At 40.4% G+C, this 22,407-nt stretch overlaps 1 protein-coding gene and 1 pseudogene across 1 annotated transcript; both read right to left on the bottom strand.

Annotated features, from left to right (window-relative positions):
* Positions 1 to 10,109: 10,109 nt before the first annotated feature.
* Positions 10,110 to 11,006, bottom strand: LOC130870413 (vomeronasal type-1 receptor 4-like). The gene has a single exon (XM_057763135.1). The coding sequence runs from the start codon at positions 11,004 to 11,006 to the stop codon at positions 10,110 to 10,112; it is 897 nt and encodes a 298-aa protein (XP_057619118.1).
* A 3,881-nt stretch (positions 11,007 to 14,887) lies between these two features.
* Positions 14,888 to 19,935, bottom strand: LOC130867848 (vomeronasal type-1 receptor 2-like; annotated as a pseudogene).
* Between the last annotated feature and the right edge of the window lie 2,472 nt (positions 19,936 to 22,407).

Below are 22,407 nucleotides of genomic sequence, written 5' to 3'. Positions count from 1 at the left end.
CAATTTATATGTACATGCACATGTCTGCTTAAGTGTGTATTCCATCTGTGCTGGTGCTGAGGAGGCCAGAAAAAGGTGTTGGATCTTCTGGAATGTTGTTTACAGGCAGTTTAGGGTCTTATGTGAGTGCATGAATTCAACTCTGGTCTTACAAAAGAGCATCTCTCTAAACGTCTGTCTCATCTCACCAGACTCTTTTGTTTAAATACCACACAAGCCAGGGGGCTTTCTCAGTGTTAAAGTATATCAGAATAACCTATATGTGTTGTTTGAATAAAAAATGTCACCCATAGGCTTGGGTGTTTGAACATTTGATACTCATGTGGTCATTTTGTTTGGAGAATCTTGGGAATGCACCCTTGCTAAAGGAAGTTTGTTGTTCAGGGTAAGTTTTGAGGGTTCATAGTCTCACCCTACTTCCAGTTTTGCTTATTTTATTTTATTTTTTGACTCTTGTTAGAACACGAGGTCCAAGAGGTTGTCTATCAGCTTTCTGCTCCTGCTGGTTGCCTGCCACTTGTTGTTGCCTTGCTTCCCAGTCATGATGGACTATGCTTTCTATGGGTTTGGGCACAAAAATATCACCTACATTATTTGCCTTTGGTCATGGTATTTTATTACAAAAAATAGAAAAGTAATTAATAAGGGAATTAGTACCAAAAATGGGTTGTCATTGAGAAGCAATTGGCCATGGTTGTGTTGAGATTGGAAAACTGGTAATTTGGTTGAACATTATAAGCAGAACTTCATGTAGCATTTTAGAAGTAGCCTGGGACAACACAGAACTGGGGGCATGTGCTTCTTTAAGCAATCTGTGAGAGTGAACTGGTATATTCACTCATTCCAAAGTATTTGAGACTCCTCAGTTCCAGAGTGATGTTATGTAGCTTTGCTTGTCAAAATCTGAAAAATGTAACAATGAATGATTCACAGCTCTCTCATTTTACTTTTTTTTATTAATTTTCATATTCCTGAACTATTTGTGAAAACAGATATTGCAAATACAAAATGCTAGATGTTGCTGACCCTTTTATTGCAGTGTAGTATGCTATGAAATAAAATATGTCATTGTGAGGCAGTGATCTTAACTGACCTTTTCCATCAAGAAGATTAAAATCTTGTTTCACTACCCAATAAGAGATATGAATCAGTACAGCTGTTGCCAGGCCCTAGTGCATCTGTGTCAGAGATGGGATGGTCAGGTTGGAATCCCAGAAGCTGCGTCACTAGATAACTGCACAGCTGCAGCTTCGCAAGTGCTCATTCAATGGAATCAGGCTCTTGTTGAACAAATGGTTCAGTCCACACCATCCTCCACTTCATTAATCATGTGACTTTCAGAAACCCAAATACTTCCACTAGTTCTGCCTTCCACTTGGCCATTCACATCGTGCTGCACCCTCCGTCCTATCATCTCTCTGAGGTACTTCTTCACAAAGACTTCAGTTTTGACCTTTATTCTCTCTCACAAAGTCCAGGAAACGTTGCTCCTGTCTCTTTCTGCTTGCCCTCTATCTGCCTTTAATTCAAACATCTCAACTCATCGTAGGCTCATGTGTCCTCTATAACAAGCAGCCTTGAAACTTTGATTCTCAACTTTCACGTACTTCAAGAACTTGTGAAAATAAGGAATGACCTGGTCCCTTAAGTTTAGACAGCTGAGCCATATCGCATGACTCTATAATCACTGCCCTTTTGTACTGGTCCCTTAAACCATCTGATGCTCACTGCCCTTCCTAGATTATTTTACTTTCCTTTACTTGTTTCACCTAACTTCCTGTCACCCATGTCCTTTTTCTTTTTCTTTTCTTTTCTTTCTTTTCTTTTTTCTTTCTTTCTTCTTTCTTTCTTTCTTTCTTTCTTTCTTTCTTTTTTTTTTTTTTTGAGACAGAGTTTCTCTGTGTAACAACCCTAGCTATTCTGGAACTAGTTCTTGTAGACCAAGATGACCTTGAACTCACAGAGACCTGTCAGCCTCTACCTCCTAGGTGCTGGGATTAAAGGTGAGTGCAACCACCACCTGTGTCTTGACAAGCCCCATTTGTTTACTGATAAGACTCAGAGTGGAAAATTCCCCAAAGAGACTCATATTTAGATTAGAGAGTTTTGCTCTCTCAGTTATTGTCAATAGGTGTGGCTAATAGCCAGACCTTGTATTTCAGGTATAGAGAAGTAGAATAACTCTTCTAACTAAGTAGAAGTTTCTAACTCAAAAGTCTAAGGATCTAAATAAGTTCCTACTCCCTTAGGGAGATACCAATGGATTCCACCTAGGGTGTGGTATTCCAGCAGAATGTTTTGGTCTAGGGTGTGAGCATTACTTGTTTTGTCTAGCAACAGAATGTTTAACTAAGAATGTAGCCCGCAATCTTCAACTGGTCTGTTATCTTCTGCTGAACTGAGAAATTCTTAACATAGTTTGTTCTTGTATAACTTTTGTTTTGATGTATCATTATAATCCTTCTATTTTATCACCAGTTGTGTGTGTTAATGTTACAGGCCTGACCTATAAGCTGTCTCATAAGTACTTATGTGTACATGGGTGTAAACATATTACATACAGGGTCTCTTTACATTCTTGGTTTCATGTATCCGGATGATGTAGTCATACATTTCCTGGATGAAGACCGTCTGCTGAATGCCTCCCCACTGTCCAGTATCACAGATTCTATTCCTCTGGGGACTACCTTAATTGCTTTATTCATTTATATGCTTCTGGTTTTCATACTTATTTTATTATCACTCAGAATTTTTTTTATTAAAGTCCTAGAGCTGGTTCCATGAGGCCCAGTGCATGGAGGACAGCTACAGCTTCACCCCAGGACACTTACCCTGGGTGGGCAGAGCTGGGTGATGAGGCACCATTATGAGTAAATGGTGGGGAAATGAGAGAGAGAGAGAGAGAGAGAGAGAGAGAGAGAATCTGCTAACAGGGGCCATGTCTGGGTTCATGGCCTTGATGCAGCCGTTGTGGTCTATGTTGATGTCTGTAGCTCCTGTGACTACCAATGGTCCTGCAGATGTCTGGAGGCTGATCCACTGTGATCTGTGACCATGTTGGTGTCTAAGGGATATGTCTGAGGGGCCACACTGTTCTAAGAGGCCTATGCTGTCACCCAGGACCATGGTGACATCCAGGTTCAGATTACTGCTGAAGGGTATATCTGGGTCTGTGGCCCTGCTGAGCTGGTTCCTGTATTAATATCAGCAGCTCCTGCTTCCACTGAGGGCACTGCAGAGGTCTTTAGTCTGGGCTGACACCTAAGGCCATGTTGGTATTTGAGGGTCATGCTGCTTCTGAGGCCATATATATCTGGGTGGTCTGGGCTGCCACTCAGAACCATGGTGATGTCTGGGCCTGAGCTGCAGCTGAGGGCCATGTCCGGATCCATAGCCCTACTGCAGCCAGGGTCTGTGTTGATGTCCATAGCTCCAGATGACTGGGAGTTGGGCTGCTACCTGTTGGAGCTTGACTGTCATGCTGCAACTGGGGCTATGCTTACGTGAGTAACTTGAATGCCAGCTAGGGCCATGATGATATTCAGGCCCAGGCTTCTGCTAGGGACCATGTCTGGGTGTATGGTTCAACCACAGACAGGGTCTAGGTCGATATGCAGGGCCTATGTTGCCTCTAAAGTCCATGGATACAGTCAGGGTCTGGGCTGCCACGTAGGGCCAGTTAGTGTCTGAGGTCCTTGCCACTGCTGGGGCTATAGAGTTCTGAGGGGCTTGTCCTGCCATCTGGGGCCATGCTGTCATCTGGTGCTGCCAAGGGCCTTGTCTAGGTCCGTAGCACTGCCACAGCCTCGGTCTGTGTTGATGTCCATGGTTCCTGTTACCATTAAAGACAATGAGGATAGGGTTGCACAGAGTTGGCCCTGCCCCTCACTGATTCTAGTTCTAAAGAGAAATGACTCCAGCCCCACCACACCAGTTGTAGCACTTGGGAATGGGCATCCTGTCCCTCTCCTGGGCAGCACAGTAGAGCTAACCCTGCTGGTGGAAGTGCAGGGGGCCTAGCCCTAAAGGCATGAGATCTGTCCCAGGGGCAAAAGAGTGTAATAGTTTACCCTGCCCTCACTTACTGTAACACTCCAGAAAGTGGTTCTTGCACTTTGCCTGGCCAGCACAATAGAGCTGATCCTGTTGATGGCATCTGAGCCCTGGAATGTGAGTGAGAGGCATGCCCCAGCCTTCATCTGCCATATGGTGGAGTGGGTAAGAGAGGGATGCTATCTCTCATCCCCTATCCCTCAACACCTGCAGCAGGCAGGATAGCTGACCATGAGTTCACGGGAGCGGAAGAGCTGGTCTTGCCCCTCACCAGCTGCAGCACTCTGCCTGTACCTCCTGCATGCAACATGGTAAGAGTAGAGCTGATACTGTTGGTGGGGTTGGAGGGGTAAGGGGATAGGGATGTGGGTGGAATGGGGAGGCAAGGTCAGCTGGCCCTAAGGGTATGAAAGCAAGAGAACTGACCCCACCCCACCCTCATCTGCCATGTGGTAAAATGGGTGAAATAAAGATACCTTCCCTGCTCCATTCCACCCCTTGCCACCTGAGGCAGGTGGGAGAGCTTGCTTTGGGAACACAAGAGCAGCAAGGCTGACCTTGTAGCTCATTAACTACAGCACTCATTCAGCAGAGCTAGCCCTAAACCTTGCCTGAGCAATGTGAGGAAGGCTGCTTGTTTGTTTCCTGGCCACCGGGCCGTTCAGACCCAAAATAACCACACAGAAACTATATTATTTAAATCATTGCTTGGTCTACTAGCTCTAGTGTCTTATTGGCTAGCTCTTACATATTAATTTAACTCATCTCCATTAATCTGTGTATCGCCATATGACAGTGGCTTACTAGGTAAAGTTCCAGCATCTGTCTCCGGCAGGGCTACATGGCTTCTCCTCGACTTTCCCTCCTTCCCCCCAGCATTCAGTTTAGTTTTCCCCACCTATCTACGTTCTGCCTTGTCAAGAGACCAAGGCGGTTTCTTTATTCACAAATGGTATCCACAGCATACAGAGAGGAATCCCACATCAGAGCAAAACAATAGAGCTGGTCCTTGTGGTGTGGGTGCAGATGAGCTGGTCCTTAGGGCGTGAGAGCAGGAGAACTTGTCCTACTTCATACTGCCTGCTGCAGTGGGTGACCTAGCCAGGACATGCTGGAGAGCTTGCTCTCGTGTTGTTGATGAGGGAGAACTGGCAAGCTGACCTACCCAGCTATCACCTATACACCCAAAACCAGGGCTATGAATTGACACACCCCAATATCTACCTCATCTGTGAACTGCTGGAGCATGTGAAAGTCCTGGACCTGCAAATCCAAAGTTGCAGGGTCTTTGTGACACAAGGCAACAACAGGATATCCAAAAAGAGTTCCAGCGAGTGTCCATTATCAATGGTGTAGCAGAAGTCGTAGGCCTTGGATCAGAAAAATGACTCATTTCTGTAACATGGAGGGCCAGCTTGTTGGGGTTTCTGTCCCGCCCAAAACCCCACAGCTGGTAAGCCCCAAAGAAAGAAAATCACACAGAGATCTCCATAAGTTATAAAATGGATTAGCCCATTATCTCAGGCTACTTATTAGCTCTTGTAGCTTATATTAACCCATTGTTCTTATCTATGCTAGCCACATGGCTCAGTACCTTTCTCAGCCTGGCAGGTTACACCTTGCTTCCAGTGGTCTGGACAGGAATGGAAGGAATGGACTTTCTCCTTCCTAGAATTTTCCTGTTCTCATCACCCCACCTCTACTTCCTGTCTGGTTGACCCACCTATACTTCCTGCCTGGCCAATCAGCATTTATTTAAAACATGATTGATAAAATACAGACAATTCTCCTGCACCACTTCCTCCTCTTTTTTTTTTTACAAAGGAAAATATCCATAGTCCATTTTTGGAGAATGTGGGTGTAGTATTCCAGGCTACTTCTGGCTGGTTGGGGGCGCCAATAATCTTATGGGGACCTAAAGAAAATTTAGAATTATGATCAGCTCCTGATTGGAGTATCCTGTGAGTTTTTATCATATCAGGCAGCAGTCTTGAATTTGTTCTGGATGTAGAACTTAGACATCTGGGCCATCTGTTCCTACCGGAGATTTTTCAGGTGGTCTTCCTTGATCAAACCTGATTTTTCTTAATTCAGAATGAATCCACAGCTTCTCATTTCCTGTGGAAACAAAAGCAAAATCTCTTCTCCAAAGTAACATACCTTTTGACTTCAATTTTGAATTCAAGGTATTTTCAAAATACCTATCTTGGATTAGTTCAGCAGCATTTATAAGCAAATATCTTTTAGCAGCTGTTGCTCCTTCCTCACCTTTCAAACAATTCAAAGAGAGCATAATGGCATACAGTACCAAGATTCTCTGTATATTTTACATCTTTATGCTGCTTTATTTTAACCTCTATTTCTTTTATTTTTATTTTTTGACTTTTTGAGACAGGGTCTCTGTATATCTTTGTCCTGGAATAACTCTGTAGACCAGGATGTCCTTGAACTCACAGAGATCTGTCTCTGCCTCCTGGTGCTAGGATTAAAGGTGTTTGCTACCATACCTTAAACTAACAGAGATCTGTCTGTCCCTGCCTCCCAGGCATTGAGATTAAAGGTGTGTGCTACCACACTTTGAAGTTACAGAGGTCAATCTACCTCTGCCCTTTGAAGTCACAAAGGTCAATCTACTTCTGCCTCCCAAGTGTTGGGATTAAAGGTATGCGTTACCACACCCAACACCTCTCTTTCTTTCTTTCTTTCTTTCTTTCTTTCTTTCTTTCTTTCTTTCTTTCTTTTCTTTTCTTTTTTTAATTTAAGAACTTTACCTTTTAGCCTGCATATATTTTTAACACACTGTAAACCATTTAGAGGTTTTCTTCGACTTTGAATCTTTCTTTTACTGTTATCTCTCTTTTTTATTTATTTATTTATTTATTTATTAAAGATTTCTGCCTTCTCCCCGCCACCACCTCCCATTTCCCTCCCCCATCAAGTCCCCCCCCCCCCATCATCCCTAAGAGTAATCCGGGTTCCCTGCCCTGTGGGAAGTCCAAGGACCACCCACCTCCATCCAGGTCTAGTAAGGTGAGCATCCAAACTGCCTAGGCTCCCACAAAGCCAGTACGTGCAGTAGGATCAAAAACCGATTGCCATTGTTCTTGAGTTCTCAGTAGTCCTCATTGTCCATTATGTTCAGCAAGTCCGGTTTTATCCCATGCTTTTTCAGACCCAGGCCAGCTGGCCTTAGTGAGTTCCTGATAGAACATCCCCATTGTCTCAGTGTGTGGGTGCACCCCTCGCGGTCCTGAGTTCCTTGCTCATGCTCTGTCTCCTTTTGTGATCACATGAGTCTTTAATTTACTAAGCAGTATGGAGAGGATTAAAGCTGTGGCTTTGATGGCTAGATCAAGTCCATTTCTTAGCTTTCTGAGATTTCAGTCTCATGGTACTGGCTGTAGCCACATTTATCACCACAATTCTATGGCGTTTCAAGATCCCTACCAGCAAGCAAGCTGCAGCGTTCTGCTCACAGACCACACTCAGTTGGACTGCTTGCCTGAAAGAGTCAAAGTTTGTCCTGGAAGGATGGCACATAAAGTTGGCATTTTAAAGCAGCACAGCTTTTTTCTTGCTATGGCTGAAAACTGAAAAGCATGCATTCAGCTTTTCATCAACACCATTTAAGTGTTTTGTGGCAGGACCTCTTAAAAGAGCTGCAAAGCTAAAGCTGAGTCAGGAAGCCTCTCTTAGATGAGAGTGCTTGCTTGCCTCTAGCAAGCAGAGCAGAGAAATTGCTGCTACCAAGAAAACATGCTTTACTCTATTCTTTTTTTTTTTTTTTTTTTTTTCGAGACAGGGTTTCTCTGTGGTTTTGGAGCCTGTCCTGAAACTAGCTCTTGTAGACCAGGCTGTCTCGAACTCACAGAGATCCGCCTGCCTCTGCCTCCCAAGTGCTGGGATTAAAGGCGTGCGCCACCACCGCTCGGCTACTCTATTCTTTTCCAAGCTTTTTCAGGCTTTTTATAGATGCAGTTATCCACGTTGGGTACCATTCTATAACATGAGGGGCTGGCTTGTTGGGGGTTTCTGTCCCACCCAGTACCCCACAGCTGGCAAGCCCCAAAGAAAATCACACAGAGATCTCCATAAGTTATAAAACTGATTGGCCCATTAGCTCAGGCTACTTATTAGCTCTTGTAGCTTATATTAACCCATTGTTCGTATCTATGCTATCCACATGGCTCAGTACCTTTCTCAGCCTGGCAGGTTACACCTTGCTTCCAGGTGGTCTGGGCAAGAGTGGAAGGAATGGGCTTCCTCCTTCCTAGCATTCTCCTGTTCTCATCATCCTGCCTCTACTTCCTGTCTGGTTGACCTGCCTATACTTCCTGCCTGGCCAATCAGCATTTATTTAAAACATGGTTGACAAAATAAAGAGAATTCTCCCACACCACATTTCTATAAACACTTGTAAGTAAATATGTAAGGAATAAATGGTATATTGTGTGACTCACTGTGTCACAGTATAGCTTCCACACCAAAATTTTTTTTTGCTTTGTTTTATTTTGTTTAATGTTAGTTCATTTTTCTTTTCTTTTTGCTTATTTGGGTTTTTTTAAATTAAATTTGTTTTTTGGGGGTGGTGGTGGTTGCAAAGACAGAGGGCAGCTATGAAGGGATGGGGAGACGGATGGAATAAGGAATACATGATGTGAAATCCACAAAAAAATCCAATAAAAAAGAAGTCTCAAAAGAAAGTCCTATACTCTATGTAAAACAGCATAGGCTTGTCAATATTCAACAACTGAAGATATTTCTTTTACTATACCAACTTCACATCTTTTACATGTTCAGTTTCACAGAATTTGATGCCAATAACCAAGTCATTTAACTGTCTGCATTCCAATGCTCCAAATAATTGAAACATTCTGGATTGTAATATAGATTAATTAGATATATAAAGAGACAGTCTATAGGCTAGAGAGATGGCTTAGAGGTTAAGAGCCCTAGCTGCATGTCCAGAGGTCTTGAGTTCAATTCTCAGCAACCACAGGGTAGCTCACAACTGTCTTTGATGTGATTGTTGTCTTCTTCTGGTGCTCATGCATATATGTAGGCAGAACACTGTATACATAATCAATAAATAAATCTTAAAAAATAACCATTAAAAAAAAAAAGAAAACCACCTAGCCTAAATACCTACATGGACTCCCATTTTTATGGAGTGTTAGCTCTAATTTTATAGAAATCTGGGAATTTTGCATAACGGTTTATTTCCAAATGCAATAGAAAGTTTAAGATCATTTCGAAAATCACCATTATACATTGGCTGTAAGCATAAATGTTTGAAAGAAACACAAATGTTTACTACTCAGGGAATACCAGACAACACAAACACTCTTCTGGTGACTCTTGGTTTTCTCACTATTTCCAATGTTGTTGGGTACATGCAATTGAGTATAACTTCACCTGAAGGTCACTAATAACAATTTTACAAAGGTAAGTGCTAACAAACTATCACAACTATTTTCTTAGACTGAAATGTGATCCTTATTTAACTGAATAGCAGAAGAATTTTATTTCACACTTTAGAAATGGCATTGAACTAGTCTTCTAACAAACTTGTTTTTGTAGCTGTAACGAAGACAATAGGAAGGGAATCTGTAAAAATAATAAACATACATGATGGATTTATTTAAAAAGTTATCTCCCAACAACATCCATTAATATTCTTTGCTGTGCTTGCTTCTGGAAAAGTTTTCCAATACATGTATTCTTGGTCACCTACTCTCTGGAAACTGATGCTAAAAAATTGAAGCTCAACCCATTTATTTGCCTTAAGCAAAAGTATTTAAGATTTCCACCAACTATTAACTCACATTAGAGTGACTTGCTTCATTTACTGCTGTTATGTTACCTCAGGTACTAGTTTCAACAAGATGAAAATCCACATACATAGTACAGAGTCCCTTAGGAAGACCAGTGACTATGGAATTAGTTGTGTGTTGATGTTTTGAAAGACACGCGAACATAAAATTTTAGATACTGTGAATAAGAGACCATATAATCTTCATACCTATGATACAGCTATGAAATTTTGAATTCCATACTCAGGAATAGCACAGTCTTGGCACAGTGGCATAATGGCTCATAACAAAGGGGACCAATGTAGGAAAACACAGTGAAATGATGGCTGAGATTTTCAGCAGCCACCAGCTAGGATTATATATGAGAGCAACACAACCTTGTAAGATGGAGGAGAGGGCATAAAAACTTAGAAAGGTGAACACCATAACCAGAATGCTCTGGGTGGCTTTGGATTCAGGGGATGTTTTAGAGGAAACACGGATACGGCGGATATATTGAACCCGCTGCTTGTGCCTGTACAGAATTAAAACCATGGAACTGCTGGACAAGATAATGAGGACAGAAAGCAAAATTTCAGGAAAAACAAAGAAAGCTGTATATAATGACCCTGTGAATTCATCATGACCTACAGTAGAGCAGTATTTCATATCATTCTTATGTGTCAGGTTATTGCTGTTCCCCATGGTATACAAATACACAGGGAAAATCATGTTTACTGATATGTAGAGAATCCAGCAGAGAGAAGTGAAGAGGCCAATATGCTTTGGAACTTTGACTTTAAGACCATTCCAACAGGAGTCACCCGGGCTGATGGTGATGGCTTGGAAGACATTCAAGAGACAGGTGGTGCCCATGGACATGCTCTTGCCAAGTCTTTGAATATACAAAAGAAGTTTGCAGCTGAAATCATTAAAGAACCCTTTCATCCCCAAAGCTCTCATTGTCTCTAGCATTCCTTTAGAAATAATAATCAAGAAGTTTGCTATGAAGAGGTGTGTGAGAATCACATCTGTGGTCTTTAATGTCTGTTCAATGTGGTAACGGATGAGGTAGCAGGAAAGAAGAGAAAGATTTCCCAGAATTCCAACTGTGCTTTGAAGTAAGAATACTATTCCTATTGCCAAATCCCTGAGGTCCATTCTGTCATTTAGCACTTTTCCACCTACATTATGGCAAATAATACATTCTCTGATCAAAATGGTGACTTGAACTTTTATAGCTTTTTTTAAAAAATATTTTTGCTGGTGTGTTAGAATTTCATATGTTCAAGATTGCAAGGCTATTGTGGGCAACATAACAAGACCCCACCTCAAAAATACTTTGTTACTGTTACTACTGAAGTCTTTCAGAAACTTTTATTCGAAATGTCAGGATTAAAAATATGAGGGTAGGGGTTTCACCTAGTTCCTCAGCATATATGTTATGGTTGAATAGCTTGGAGTTCTTGTGTGATTCCAAGCAATGGCAATGGAGGTGGTTGATGACTTTTCTGCCTACTTATGGTACCATTTTTCACCTACTGGATTGCCTCACCCAGCCTTGATGTGATTGTGTGTATCTAGTCTTCTTGTATCATACATATTATGCCATGTTTGATTGTTGTCCCTGGGAGACCTGCTCTTTTCTGAAAGAAGATGGTGGGGGCATGGATCTGGGGGAAAGGGGAGATGGGCTGGAGAGACCTGGAGGAGGAGAGGGAGGAGAAACTGCGATCATGATGTAATCTATGAGATAATAATAATAATGATCGAGTAAGACGAAATTGCCTTTGAGAAGAAATGAGCAGTGAATAGAAATGGAAAGGATTCAATTCTAAATCCCACAATGACTTGCTGTTTACAAGTCATATCAGGGCATAAAGAAACTTTAATACAACTCCTCATCATAGGAGAAAATGCACAGGAAGGGGAACTCTCCTCCATTGTTGGCGAGAGTAAAAACATATACAGCCACTTTGGAAATCAGTATGGCAGTTCCTCAAAAAATTGGGACTCAACCCACCTCAAGACCCAGTAATAGCACTCTTGGGTATATACCCAAAGGATCTCAACCATTCTACAAGGATATTTGCTCAACTATGTTCATAGCAGCATTATTTGTAATAGCCAATAACCTGGAAACAACCTAGATGCATCTCAACTGAATAACAGAAAAAGAGAATGTGGTACATTTATACAATGCAGTACTACAGCGAGAGAGAGAGAGAGAGAGAAAGAGAGAGAGAGAGAGAGAGAGAGAGAGAGAGATTTTGAAATTTGCATGCAAATGGATGGAACTAGAAAAAAAAACATCCTGAGTGAGGTACTCTATACCCAGAATGACAAACATGGTATGGATTCACTCAGAGGTGCATATTAGACATAAATAAAGGATAACCAGACTGTAGTCTACAATCCCAAAGTAGCTAGGTAACAAGGAGAACCCTAAGAGAAACATGCATAGATCCCCCTGGGAAGGGGAAATAGATAGATATGATCTCCTGAAGAAATTGGGAGAGTGGGGGTGGGGGAAGAAGAGAGGGTAGAAGGGAAAAAGGAGAGAAGAAGTGATGGTCGAGATTAGGGAAGAACAGAGAGGGAGAGAAAGAAAAAAGATATATTGATCCAGGGAGCCATTGTGGGACTAGCAAGAAACCTGATACAAGGAAAATTCCCAGGAAGCCACAAGGATGACCCCAGCTAAGACCCTAAGCAATAGTGGAGAGGGTTCCTGAACTGGCTTTTTCTATAATCAGAGTGATGACTACCTTAATTGTCATCATAGAACCTTCATCCTGCAACCAATGGAAGCAAATGCAGAGATCCACAGTGAAGCACTGGGCTGAGCTCCCAAACTCCAGTTGAACAGATGGAGGAGCAATAATATGAAAAAAGGGGTCAAGCCCATGATGGGGATATCTACTGAAACAGCTTATCTGAGCTAAGGGGAGCTAACTGACTGCGAATGACAGTGAGGAAACTAGCATAGGACCAAACTAGACCCTCTGAATGTGGGTGACAGTTGTATGTCTGGGGCTATCTGTGGGCGTCACTGGCAGTGGGACCAGGATTTATCCCCACTGCTTGAACTGGCTTATTGAAACCCATTCTCTTTGGAGGGATACCTTGCTCAGCCTATATATAATGGGGAGGGCTTTGGTCCTGCTTTAAAGTGATGTGTCAGACTTTGTTGACTTCTCATGGGAAGTCTTACCCTCTCTGAAGACTGGGTTGTGGGTGGGGTGGGAGAAAAGTGAAGGGAATGGGAGGAGAGGGGAGAGTAGGAACTGAGATTGGTATGTAAAATGAGAAAAGATTGTTTTTAAATAAATAGTTATAAAAAATCTTTCAGCATGTATGAAACCCATGAATTTCTCATCTGAAATTTAAACCTTAAGAAAATGAAAATATGTGCCAACAACAATGTGAATATTTATCTATTCTTATATAATATGTTTATCGTACAGCAAAAAACCCCTAATCATATAGTCACTAATCATAAAGTGATGTTTGAGACTTTACTCAAAGAACTAGGTCTCATCAAATTTCATAGAAAGACGTGGCTATAGTCATGCATGCTTGTTCACATGAGGAAGGAATTGCGGAGAACAGAAACTCACTCAGAAAATATTCTGTATGGAAAACTCGTGCTAAATAGACAACAAAATGATAGGACGTGAATCATTTCAACAGAAGTCTCTGAAAAATGAGCACTCTTAATAAGGAACAAACAAATAATAAATGATTTTCTTAGGATCCATTGTCTATTGTCATAGCGCAGTAGCAGATGTGCTAAGTAAGAACTGTAGAAAACAGCAGCTCTTTGTATGGATGTAGATACAGCAAGCATCTCACACACAGACATTGTGATCACAATGAAACCACAATGAAACAATCATTTTGGGATATGAGAATATGTGTAACAAAAGATACACAAAACCATGTGTCAGTCATCCAACATTTGTGCCTTTGCCTTCAAAGCTCACAATTCATATATATGTAAGATACACCTTTTAACATTAGACTTAGTCACATGTTCTTTAAGAGTTTACATACTCAACTGATGTTTTCATGATGCTGTGCTCTGCAGCAATGTAAGTAAAAGACCAAGGTATTCACACAAAACAAATGAAATGAAAAAGTAAGATTCATACATATGATTCCACTTAGGCAAAGCACAACACAGATCAATAGCTTTCTAGTCTTTTATAGGTTAACATACATCTATACACATATCCACATAACCCCACCCTTCACTAAAACTCTAGCAGGACACTATTATCAGGGACACAATATAGCATTATATACAGCTAATTGGTAATTTCATATTTCTATTTATTTGGTGATGGATTTCACAAAGGGCCTCACTTTGTAATGTAAACTGGACTGGAAATTTCTGCAATCCTCCTGCTTTAGCCTCTAGATTTCTGAGATGTAGTTGTAGATATTACATTGATTCTTAGATATTATACAAGAAAAATAATGTTTAATACAATAATGGAGCCTAAAAAATTATTACTAGGTTAGGGAAAGGGCTCAGTTGGTAAAGTCCTTGCTTTGTATATGGAGGTCCTAAACTGAGTCTCCACAAGACATTAAAAACAAGCTATGTGTAGTAACATACATCGGTCATCTAAGCACTGCAGTGGAGGTGTCAACTAAGATCCACTGAACTTGCTGACTACCCAGCCTAGAATCGTCAGAGAATTAGAGTCCTGATAGAGACTTTGTCTTAAAAGATGGCATAATAAAAATTTGTAAGTGTAAAATGTGTGTGAAGAAGAACAGCTAAGTTCTAAGTTTGTCCTCTGACCATCCCCCCCACACCGAGCCTGATATTAAATGCATGTGTACCTGCCCATGAGCACATACACATTCACACATACATAGAGAAGAAATTAAATTATTAATAATACTATTAATAATACTAATTCATACTTAAATGCTTTCATTAACTAGTCCCATGATTAAGTCAAATGATTAGTAATAGATCAAGATTTTGAAAAGAAATTAAACTGCAAGTTATACATATAATCTCAAGACTAAATTTGCAGTTTATAATTTTTCAACTTTTCCAGATATGGGCATGTAATCAGACTTCTCTTCTTATCTAGTTCTTCTTCCAATACAAATTGCTCACCTGACTCCTTCTCAATGCAGATCCTTCTGTTCAGTGTACACTTTGTGACCTCCTGAAATCCAGCACTATTATGATAGAGGTATCGCAACTCTGAGATAAAGGTCTGGGCTGTGACCTCATCTCCCTTCTGAACTGTAGTTTTCATTTCTTCTGCAGAGGCAATGACAACTTTAGCATTGGGAGTCAAGAACTTTTCCGGAACTTGTTTTGATAACTAATCACCAATTTCAATTGTCAGTTTTCTGTGAGTGTCTCCAAAGAGAAAGTGTTTGGAAAGGCCCTTACATGCTAATGGTCTCTGAAAAATGCCAGTGACTCAGGATTCAGAGAATATCACGGTTCACAGGAGGCCTGGTCCCTTTCTGAATAAAGACAGAAGAGTAGTGCATGGGGATGGGAGTAGAAGGGAGTGAAGTTGGAAAGGGGAGTGGGTGGGGGAGAATATGGGAGGCAAGAAGAGAGAGGAACTGTGCTTGGCATGTAAAATAAATGAAGAAAATTATTAAAAATAGGTTTAATTATAAAAATGCATTGAGCGGAAACTGGATTAACTCATTGTTACTTTGCTGAGAAAAATGTGGACCATTAATCTTGCAATAGGAAGATTATATAGAATAGGAAGAAACAGAAAAAGTAGAGACTTATCATTTACTGCCTGGCCAGTAAGTTTTCTTTGAAGGTTTTAAGGCAGCATAAACATAGATTCTATAGAGTATATAGAAAGCATCATACTTCTGACCAACATGTAAGCCTTCAGTTCCCAGAACTCTTTGAGTTTTAGTAATTTACTTCAAAAAAGTACAAAACTAAAAAACTGTTCTGCTAAGAATCAAGGTTTATTAGATGGAAAATTATTGAGTTTGAGTGAAAAATGTCTCTGACTGTCTCAAGAATTTGAACACACTATCATAGTCACACTGATGAATATCTTGCATATCACCATAGAACCTTCATCTGGTGATGGATGGAGATAGAGACAGAGACCCACGTGCTCCCAAGGCCCAGACGAAAAGGAGGGAGAACATGAACAAGGAAGTCAGGACCGCGAGGGGTGCGTCCACCCGCTGAGACGGTGTGACTGATCTAATGGGAGCTCACCAAGGCCAGCTGGACTGGGACTGAATGAGCTTGTGATCAAACTGGACTCTGAATGTGGCTGACAATGAGGGTGGACTGAGAAGTCAATGATAAAGACACCGGATTTTGATTCTACTGCATGGACTGGCCTTTTGGGAGTCTAGTCTGTTTGTTTTTTAGAGAGGGTTTCTCTGTAGCTTCAGGAGCCTGTCCTGGAACTAGCTCTTGTAGACCAGGCTGGCCTCGAACTCACAGAGATCCGCCTGCCTCTGCCTCCCGAGTGCTGGATTAAAGGCGTGCGCCACCATCGCCCGGCTTTCCCTTTGCTTTTGAGGATGTGACTACTCTGCTTCCTACTCCTGTTGCCTTGTCTGCTGCTGGTTGCTCTGTCTTCCTCCTGTGAGTAGCAGTCCCCATGCATACAAATGGCTATAAACTCTTCCTTCTGTAAATTGTTTTTAGTTATGGTGTCACCATAGCAACTGAAAGTTACTAACATGGAAATTGTTACAATACAGTGTGGAATGTCGCTGTGAAACCTCTGACTCTGTTATTTGTGGAAGAGCTTGGAAATTTGGATGAGAAAAACAGTTTAGTGCTGTAAGCAGAAAGCAAGACTTGGAACCTGGAGAAATGTAGGGCTGAGAGCAAAGTGGCCTTTAAAGGCTGGCTCAAGAGGTTTCAGAAGAAATGAGGGACTAACAGCAACCATAAAGAACGTTGTATGTTATGGGAAACAAAATAGGAAGCATGTAGTGTTCTAAGTCCCTAGATCCTAAATTCAAAAAACTAAATTTGGAGCTACAGTGTTTGGAGATATCTCTGCTAAGCTTCTTTCTTGATTTGAAACATTTCCTCACCATGTCCACCCCCTCCCCTGTTCCTCACTGTTGGGATTGAAATTCATATTCTCTACCAATCTATTTTTGAAGCATTAATATGAAGGTTTTTTTTTGTTGTTGTTGCTGTTTTAGCTTTGTTTTGCTATATAGGGGATTGTAGTTAAGAAATTGCCTTGAGTCTCAGGAGAAAATTTTGAACAGTGTTGAGACTTCTAAAGTTGCACAGAATGAATTTTGTGTCATAGTTATCCACAGGGCTATGAAGAAAAGGAAAAGGTGTGGTAAATGCCTGTCATAGACTTCAGCGTGCGTATGCTTGGTATTTCAGTGGTGGTGTTCTATGGAGAATTTATGAAACATATTGACGGTGGATCCTTGATGGAAAGAGTGAGAGTTTATGTCATCACCCCACTTGTGTTTTCCCTCTTTACTTCCTGTGTGGATATGAATCAGATCTCTTGTCCTCCTGTTTTGGTTATCTGTTCTCATGCTTCTCTCCCCTTTTATCTTCTCCCTCTTTTAAACATGCTGCCCCTGGAATCATTAGCCTGAATAAACAATACCTTCCACATATCAGCTTGGTTATGGTATTTTACCATGGCAACAAAAGGTAACTTCCTCATACTCATGCTGATATGCTGCTGTTCTCCACAAATTCATTTATTTTTCTGTGTTCATTGTCTTCACTCTCCCCTTAACTCATTTTAGCCCAGTTACTTTTACTGATATGGTTTTTTTTTTTTGGGTTTTTTTTTTTTTTTGGTTTTTCAAGACAGGGTTTCTCTGTGGTTTTGGAGCCTGTCCTGGAACTAGCTCTTGTATACCAGGCTGGTCTCAAACTCACAGAGATCTGCCTGCCTCTGCCTCTGGAGTGCTGGGATTAAAGGCATGTGCCACCACCACCCGGCTACTGATATGGTTTGAATAAAAGTTTTCCCATGCAATCCATGTTTGAATCCATGGTTTCAAACTGATTGTGCCATTTAAGGAAGTTCTTTTGAAATTTTGGGAGCTAGGATCTACCTGGGAGAAGCAGGTTATTCCTAGGAAAGACTGTGTACTAAGAACTTTACCTTTTCACACTTGGAAGTTATATTGAGCTCTTAAAATGTTCTGGGATTTTGACTTGGGTTTTTGCTGCCTTTTCCAGTCTTTGCTGTGTGACTCTAATAACTCTCTCAAACGTGTGGCCATCATTGTAGTTGGAATCTCCACTTTATTGCATCCTACACAGGCAACATATTCAGCCTATCATTCCCAGAAGGAAAAGCAGGAGTAAGAAGACATCATTGGTGGTAAAATTCATTGAGACTAATGCTACAAACAAGATGAATGAGTAAACAGAATGGTAACCTTTCATATTCATAAAAGAGCAAAGTGAAGAACATGTTTACATTTCCACAAAAAATATTACCTTCAATATAGAGATTGTATTTACACTAGTAATTGCCAGGCATTTTCATGGTTCCCAAATCTTTGTAACTCAGTCATAAACTTCACATAGAAATGAATCTCAAACCTTCAGTGGGTACAGTCTTTTTGTCATCAAGAGTTCTGGCAGGAATGACAGACTGAGATGCTACTCTATGTCTCACAACATGTAGGGGACAGTTATGCTGAGATTAATGCAGCCAAGAGATAGTTTATTTGTGTATATGCACCAGGGTCACTGAGATCTTTAGTCTTCACCTTAGACTCGCAGTGACTACAGCAAAGTTCTCTGAAAGGGAAGTCTGTGGCTTCACCAGCAGCTATGGTGACAGTGTCTTTTTAAGTAAGACATTAAGATTTGTGAAGTTCCTGTGAAATGCTGAAAGGATCTAGGATGACTTGATGACTGTCCCTTTTATATACCAGAGGACTTTTTGGTCTTGAGTTTCTCAAATCAAGGGGACTCAAAGCAGTTTGAGTGCTGTCAATCAAAGGGTCAGATTCATCAGTAAATTACCTTTAAAGAACTATAGGCTCAATGTCCTTTGTTTATGGCTAGAATCCACTAATGAGTGAGTACATAACATATTCATATTTTTGGATCTGGGTTATCTCAGGATAGTGTTTTCTGTTTCCATCCATTTGCATGCAAAATTCAAGATGTCATTTTTTTTTCCGTTGAGTAGTACTCTAATGTGTAGATGTGCCACACTTTCTTTATCCATTCTTCCATTGAGGGGCATCTAGGTTGTTTCCAGGTTCTAGCTATTGCAAATAATGCTGCTATGAACATAGTAGAACAAATGCTTTTGTAGTATGATTGGGCATCTCTTGGGTATGTTCCTAAGTGTGGAATTGCTGGATCCTAAGATAGATTGATTCCCAATTTCCTGAGAAATTGCCAGGACTAGGCGCCTGGGTGGCTCTGGATTCAGGGGAGGTTCTGGGGAAAGATGAGAACTGTGGATATATTGAACCCGCTTCTTGTGTCCATACAATACAACAATCATGAAACTGCTGGAACTGACCAGAAGCACAGACAACACCCAAAATACCATATAGTGATTCTACTATAGTATCACGTCCTGGAGAGAAGGAACAGAATTCAAAACTTCTTTTTTTTTTTTTTTGTTATATTTTTGCTGGACTTCTTGGTGGATAGATACACAGGGAAAATCATATTCATCAACATGTGTGGTATCCAGCAAAGATGAGAAGCCCATGAATCTTAGAGTTTTGACCATGAGATCCTTCCAACAGGCGTTCCTTGGGCTGATGGTGATAGCCTGTAAGACACTCAAGAGACAGGTAGTACTGATGGACATGCTCCTGCCAGATCTGGGAACATATAAAATAACTTTGCACCCAACATCACTGAAAAACTGAGTCCACTCAAAAGCTCCTGTTATCTGCAGCATTCCTTTGGAGAGAATGATCAAGGAGTTGACTGTAAATACATGTGTAAGAATCAAATCTATGGTCTTTAATGTGCCTTCATTGCAGTAAAGGAATAGATAGTAGAAAAAAAGAAGTTTCCCAGAATTCCAAGTGCACTTTGAAATGGGAACACTATTCATATTGCCAAGTTCCTGGACTCCATTCTGCCATTCAGTGCTTTTCCCTTAAATTATTACAACAAACACGCTTCAGATTCAAATCATTCCTTGAACATTTCTAGGCTTGATTGTGTTTGTGAGAGAATCACTTGAGCTCAAGATTTAAAAGCTACAGTCTGCAACATAGTAAAACTATGTTTCAAAACAAATATTTTATTATCATTCATAACGTTCATTGAACTGACCATGGTAACTCATGCCTTTAATCCTAGGACTCTATAGGAAAAGGCAGGAAGATATTTGTTTATGGGTTTGTGGCAAGCCTGGTCTATGGAGCAAGTTCCAGGACAACCAGGGCTGTTACACAGAGAAACCCTATCTGAAATTACAAAGCCAAAACCAAAACCAAAACAAAGAAACAAAAACTTTTAGTGAAACTTTAGAAGTTGATTAGCGCAAATATTTATGGATAGAACTCCAAGTACACTTCTTAGAAATATAAGCATTAAGAATAAGTGCAGAGAATTTTAGCTCATGAATTCAAAGGAAAAGAATGCTCATATCTACAGTCCAGAATGATCAGCTCTTTACAATTCATATTGGAAGAAAAGAGACCTAAAACCACAATTTCCAGCAAGAAATAAATCCATACAGTTCTCATGTGATAGTGAAGCATAAAAAATTACTTGTTACAAAATAGCACAAATATGTATTCTTAGTGAAAATGTTCAATGTTTGTGAAAATAGACTCTAACCAAAAGTTTAAGTTAGAAGTTAGATGTTACACTGAGAACTAGCTGTCATCAAATTTCACAATATCTCACAGATAATGATACATGTAGGCTTGCTCATTTGGAGTTAGGGTGTGGGAGAGAACCACAGTGAGTGTATTCCGTGTGTTGAACTCTTACCCTAATTACAGTAGAATGAAAATGGTGAATTAAACCACCAAAAGTTGAGGAGTAAACAGGGAATAATGTGTAGTGCTCTTATTAGATTTATGTTTTGGTGTCAACCTACAGTAACATAAATATAAAGGAAAGATCATAAGATACACCAGTTACTTAAGTATGAGGAAAAGGCAGGCACCTATGAACTGTTGCTGTTTCAGCAATAGGAATTGCTGAAAACATTTAAGAAGAATGGTATACACTTTGGGGTATATACCCAAAGGATGCTCAATTGTACCACAAGGACATGTGCTCATCTAAGTTCATAGCAGCTTTGTCTGTTGTAGCTAGATCCTGGAAACAACCTAAATGCCCCTCAACTGAAGAACAGATAAGGAAAATGTGGTACATTTACACAATGGAGTACTACACAGCAGAAAAAAAGACATCTTGAAATTTGCGGGTATATGAATGGATCTAGAAAACATCGTATTGAGTGAGGTAAAGCAGACCCAGAAAGACAAAGATCATATGTTCTCACTCATAAGTGACTTTTAGACGTAAAGAAAAGAAATGCCAGCCTACAATTAACAACCTAGACAACAAAGAGAACCCTAAGAGAGATACATATGGATCTAATGTACAAGGGAAGTAGAAAAAGACAAGATCTCCTGAGTAAATTGGGAGCATAGGGACCATGGGAGAGGGTTAGAGCGGAAGGGAGAAGGAGTGAGGGAAGCAGAGGAAAAAAATATAGCTCAATAAAGACAATAAAGAAGACATAAAAAAAGAAGAATGGTATAAACGTATCTGTAAAATATGTCCCTCTTGTGTGATGTCTTCAAAGTCAAAGCTCACATTGTCTATATAAGTAATATTTTCTAACCAAAGACCTCTGCATATGTGTGTCAGAAGTGTCCTGCTACAGATGATAGACTGATGACCTCTATAGCAAAGTAAACGAAATATCCAAGTAGTCAAAAAAATCAAGCCACCCAGAAAATATGAGATCTTACATGATGATTGCATTTATGTAGCACAAAATGTAGGGTGGCACTGATCAAATCTACTGAAGGTTAGCTTAAATATGAACCTCTATCTCCATATTCACCTTTCAACTCATGACATCACAGAGATAAATTATTGACTTAATGCCATAGAATTATAACAACCATAGTTATCAATGTTCTATTTTGTGAGATGGAGTAGTTGAGACAGGGTCTCATTCTAAATGTAACCTGGAGCTGGCCTGGAATATTATACAATCCCACTTATCCTAGCTTATGGATTTCTAGAATTGCTACCCTCTGACAATCTTCAATTTTTTGAGGTATGTGCTGTACACAAAGCATGCAGTGTAGCCATATTGATCACATTAACCAAGTATTCTCAGTAATAAGGATTTACTATGTTAAGGAGTTTCCCACAGTTTAATTGAAAACTGCAAAGAGAAGTGTCAATAATCACTGTATAGTGAGTTCACTTGGCATCTTCTATAATTTCTGTAAATGTTTGATGTGAAAAATGAGTTCCTTTCATGACCAAGACAAAGACTGAAAGAAGACCTTGTAGATGATTGCCTAAATGTAAGTGGCAATTTTGGGCAGTTTGGTGCCCTTGAGGTAT

The sequence above is a fragment of the Chionomys nivalis genome, chromosome 2, assembly GCF_950005125.1.
Source record: "Chionomys nivalis chromosome 2, mChiNiv1.1, whole genome shotgun sequence".
NCBI lineage: Eukaryota > Metazoa > Chordata > Mammalia > Rodentia > Cricetidae > Chionomys > Chionomys nivalis.
Note: the sequence above shows the minus strand (reverse complement) of the source record. Positions and strands in the feature narration are given on the sequence as shown.

What these genes read in the sequence shown, in the direction of transcription:
- LOC130870413 (XM_057763135.1), bottom strand. Translation starts at nt 11,006, where the DNA reads ATGGACCTCAGGGATTTGGCAATAGGAATAGTATTCTTACTTCAAAGC.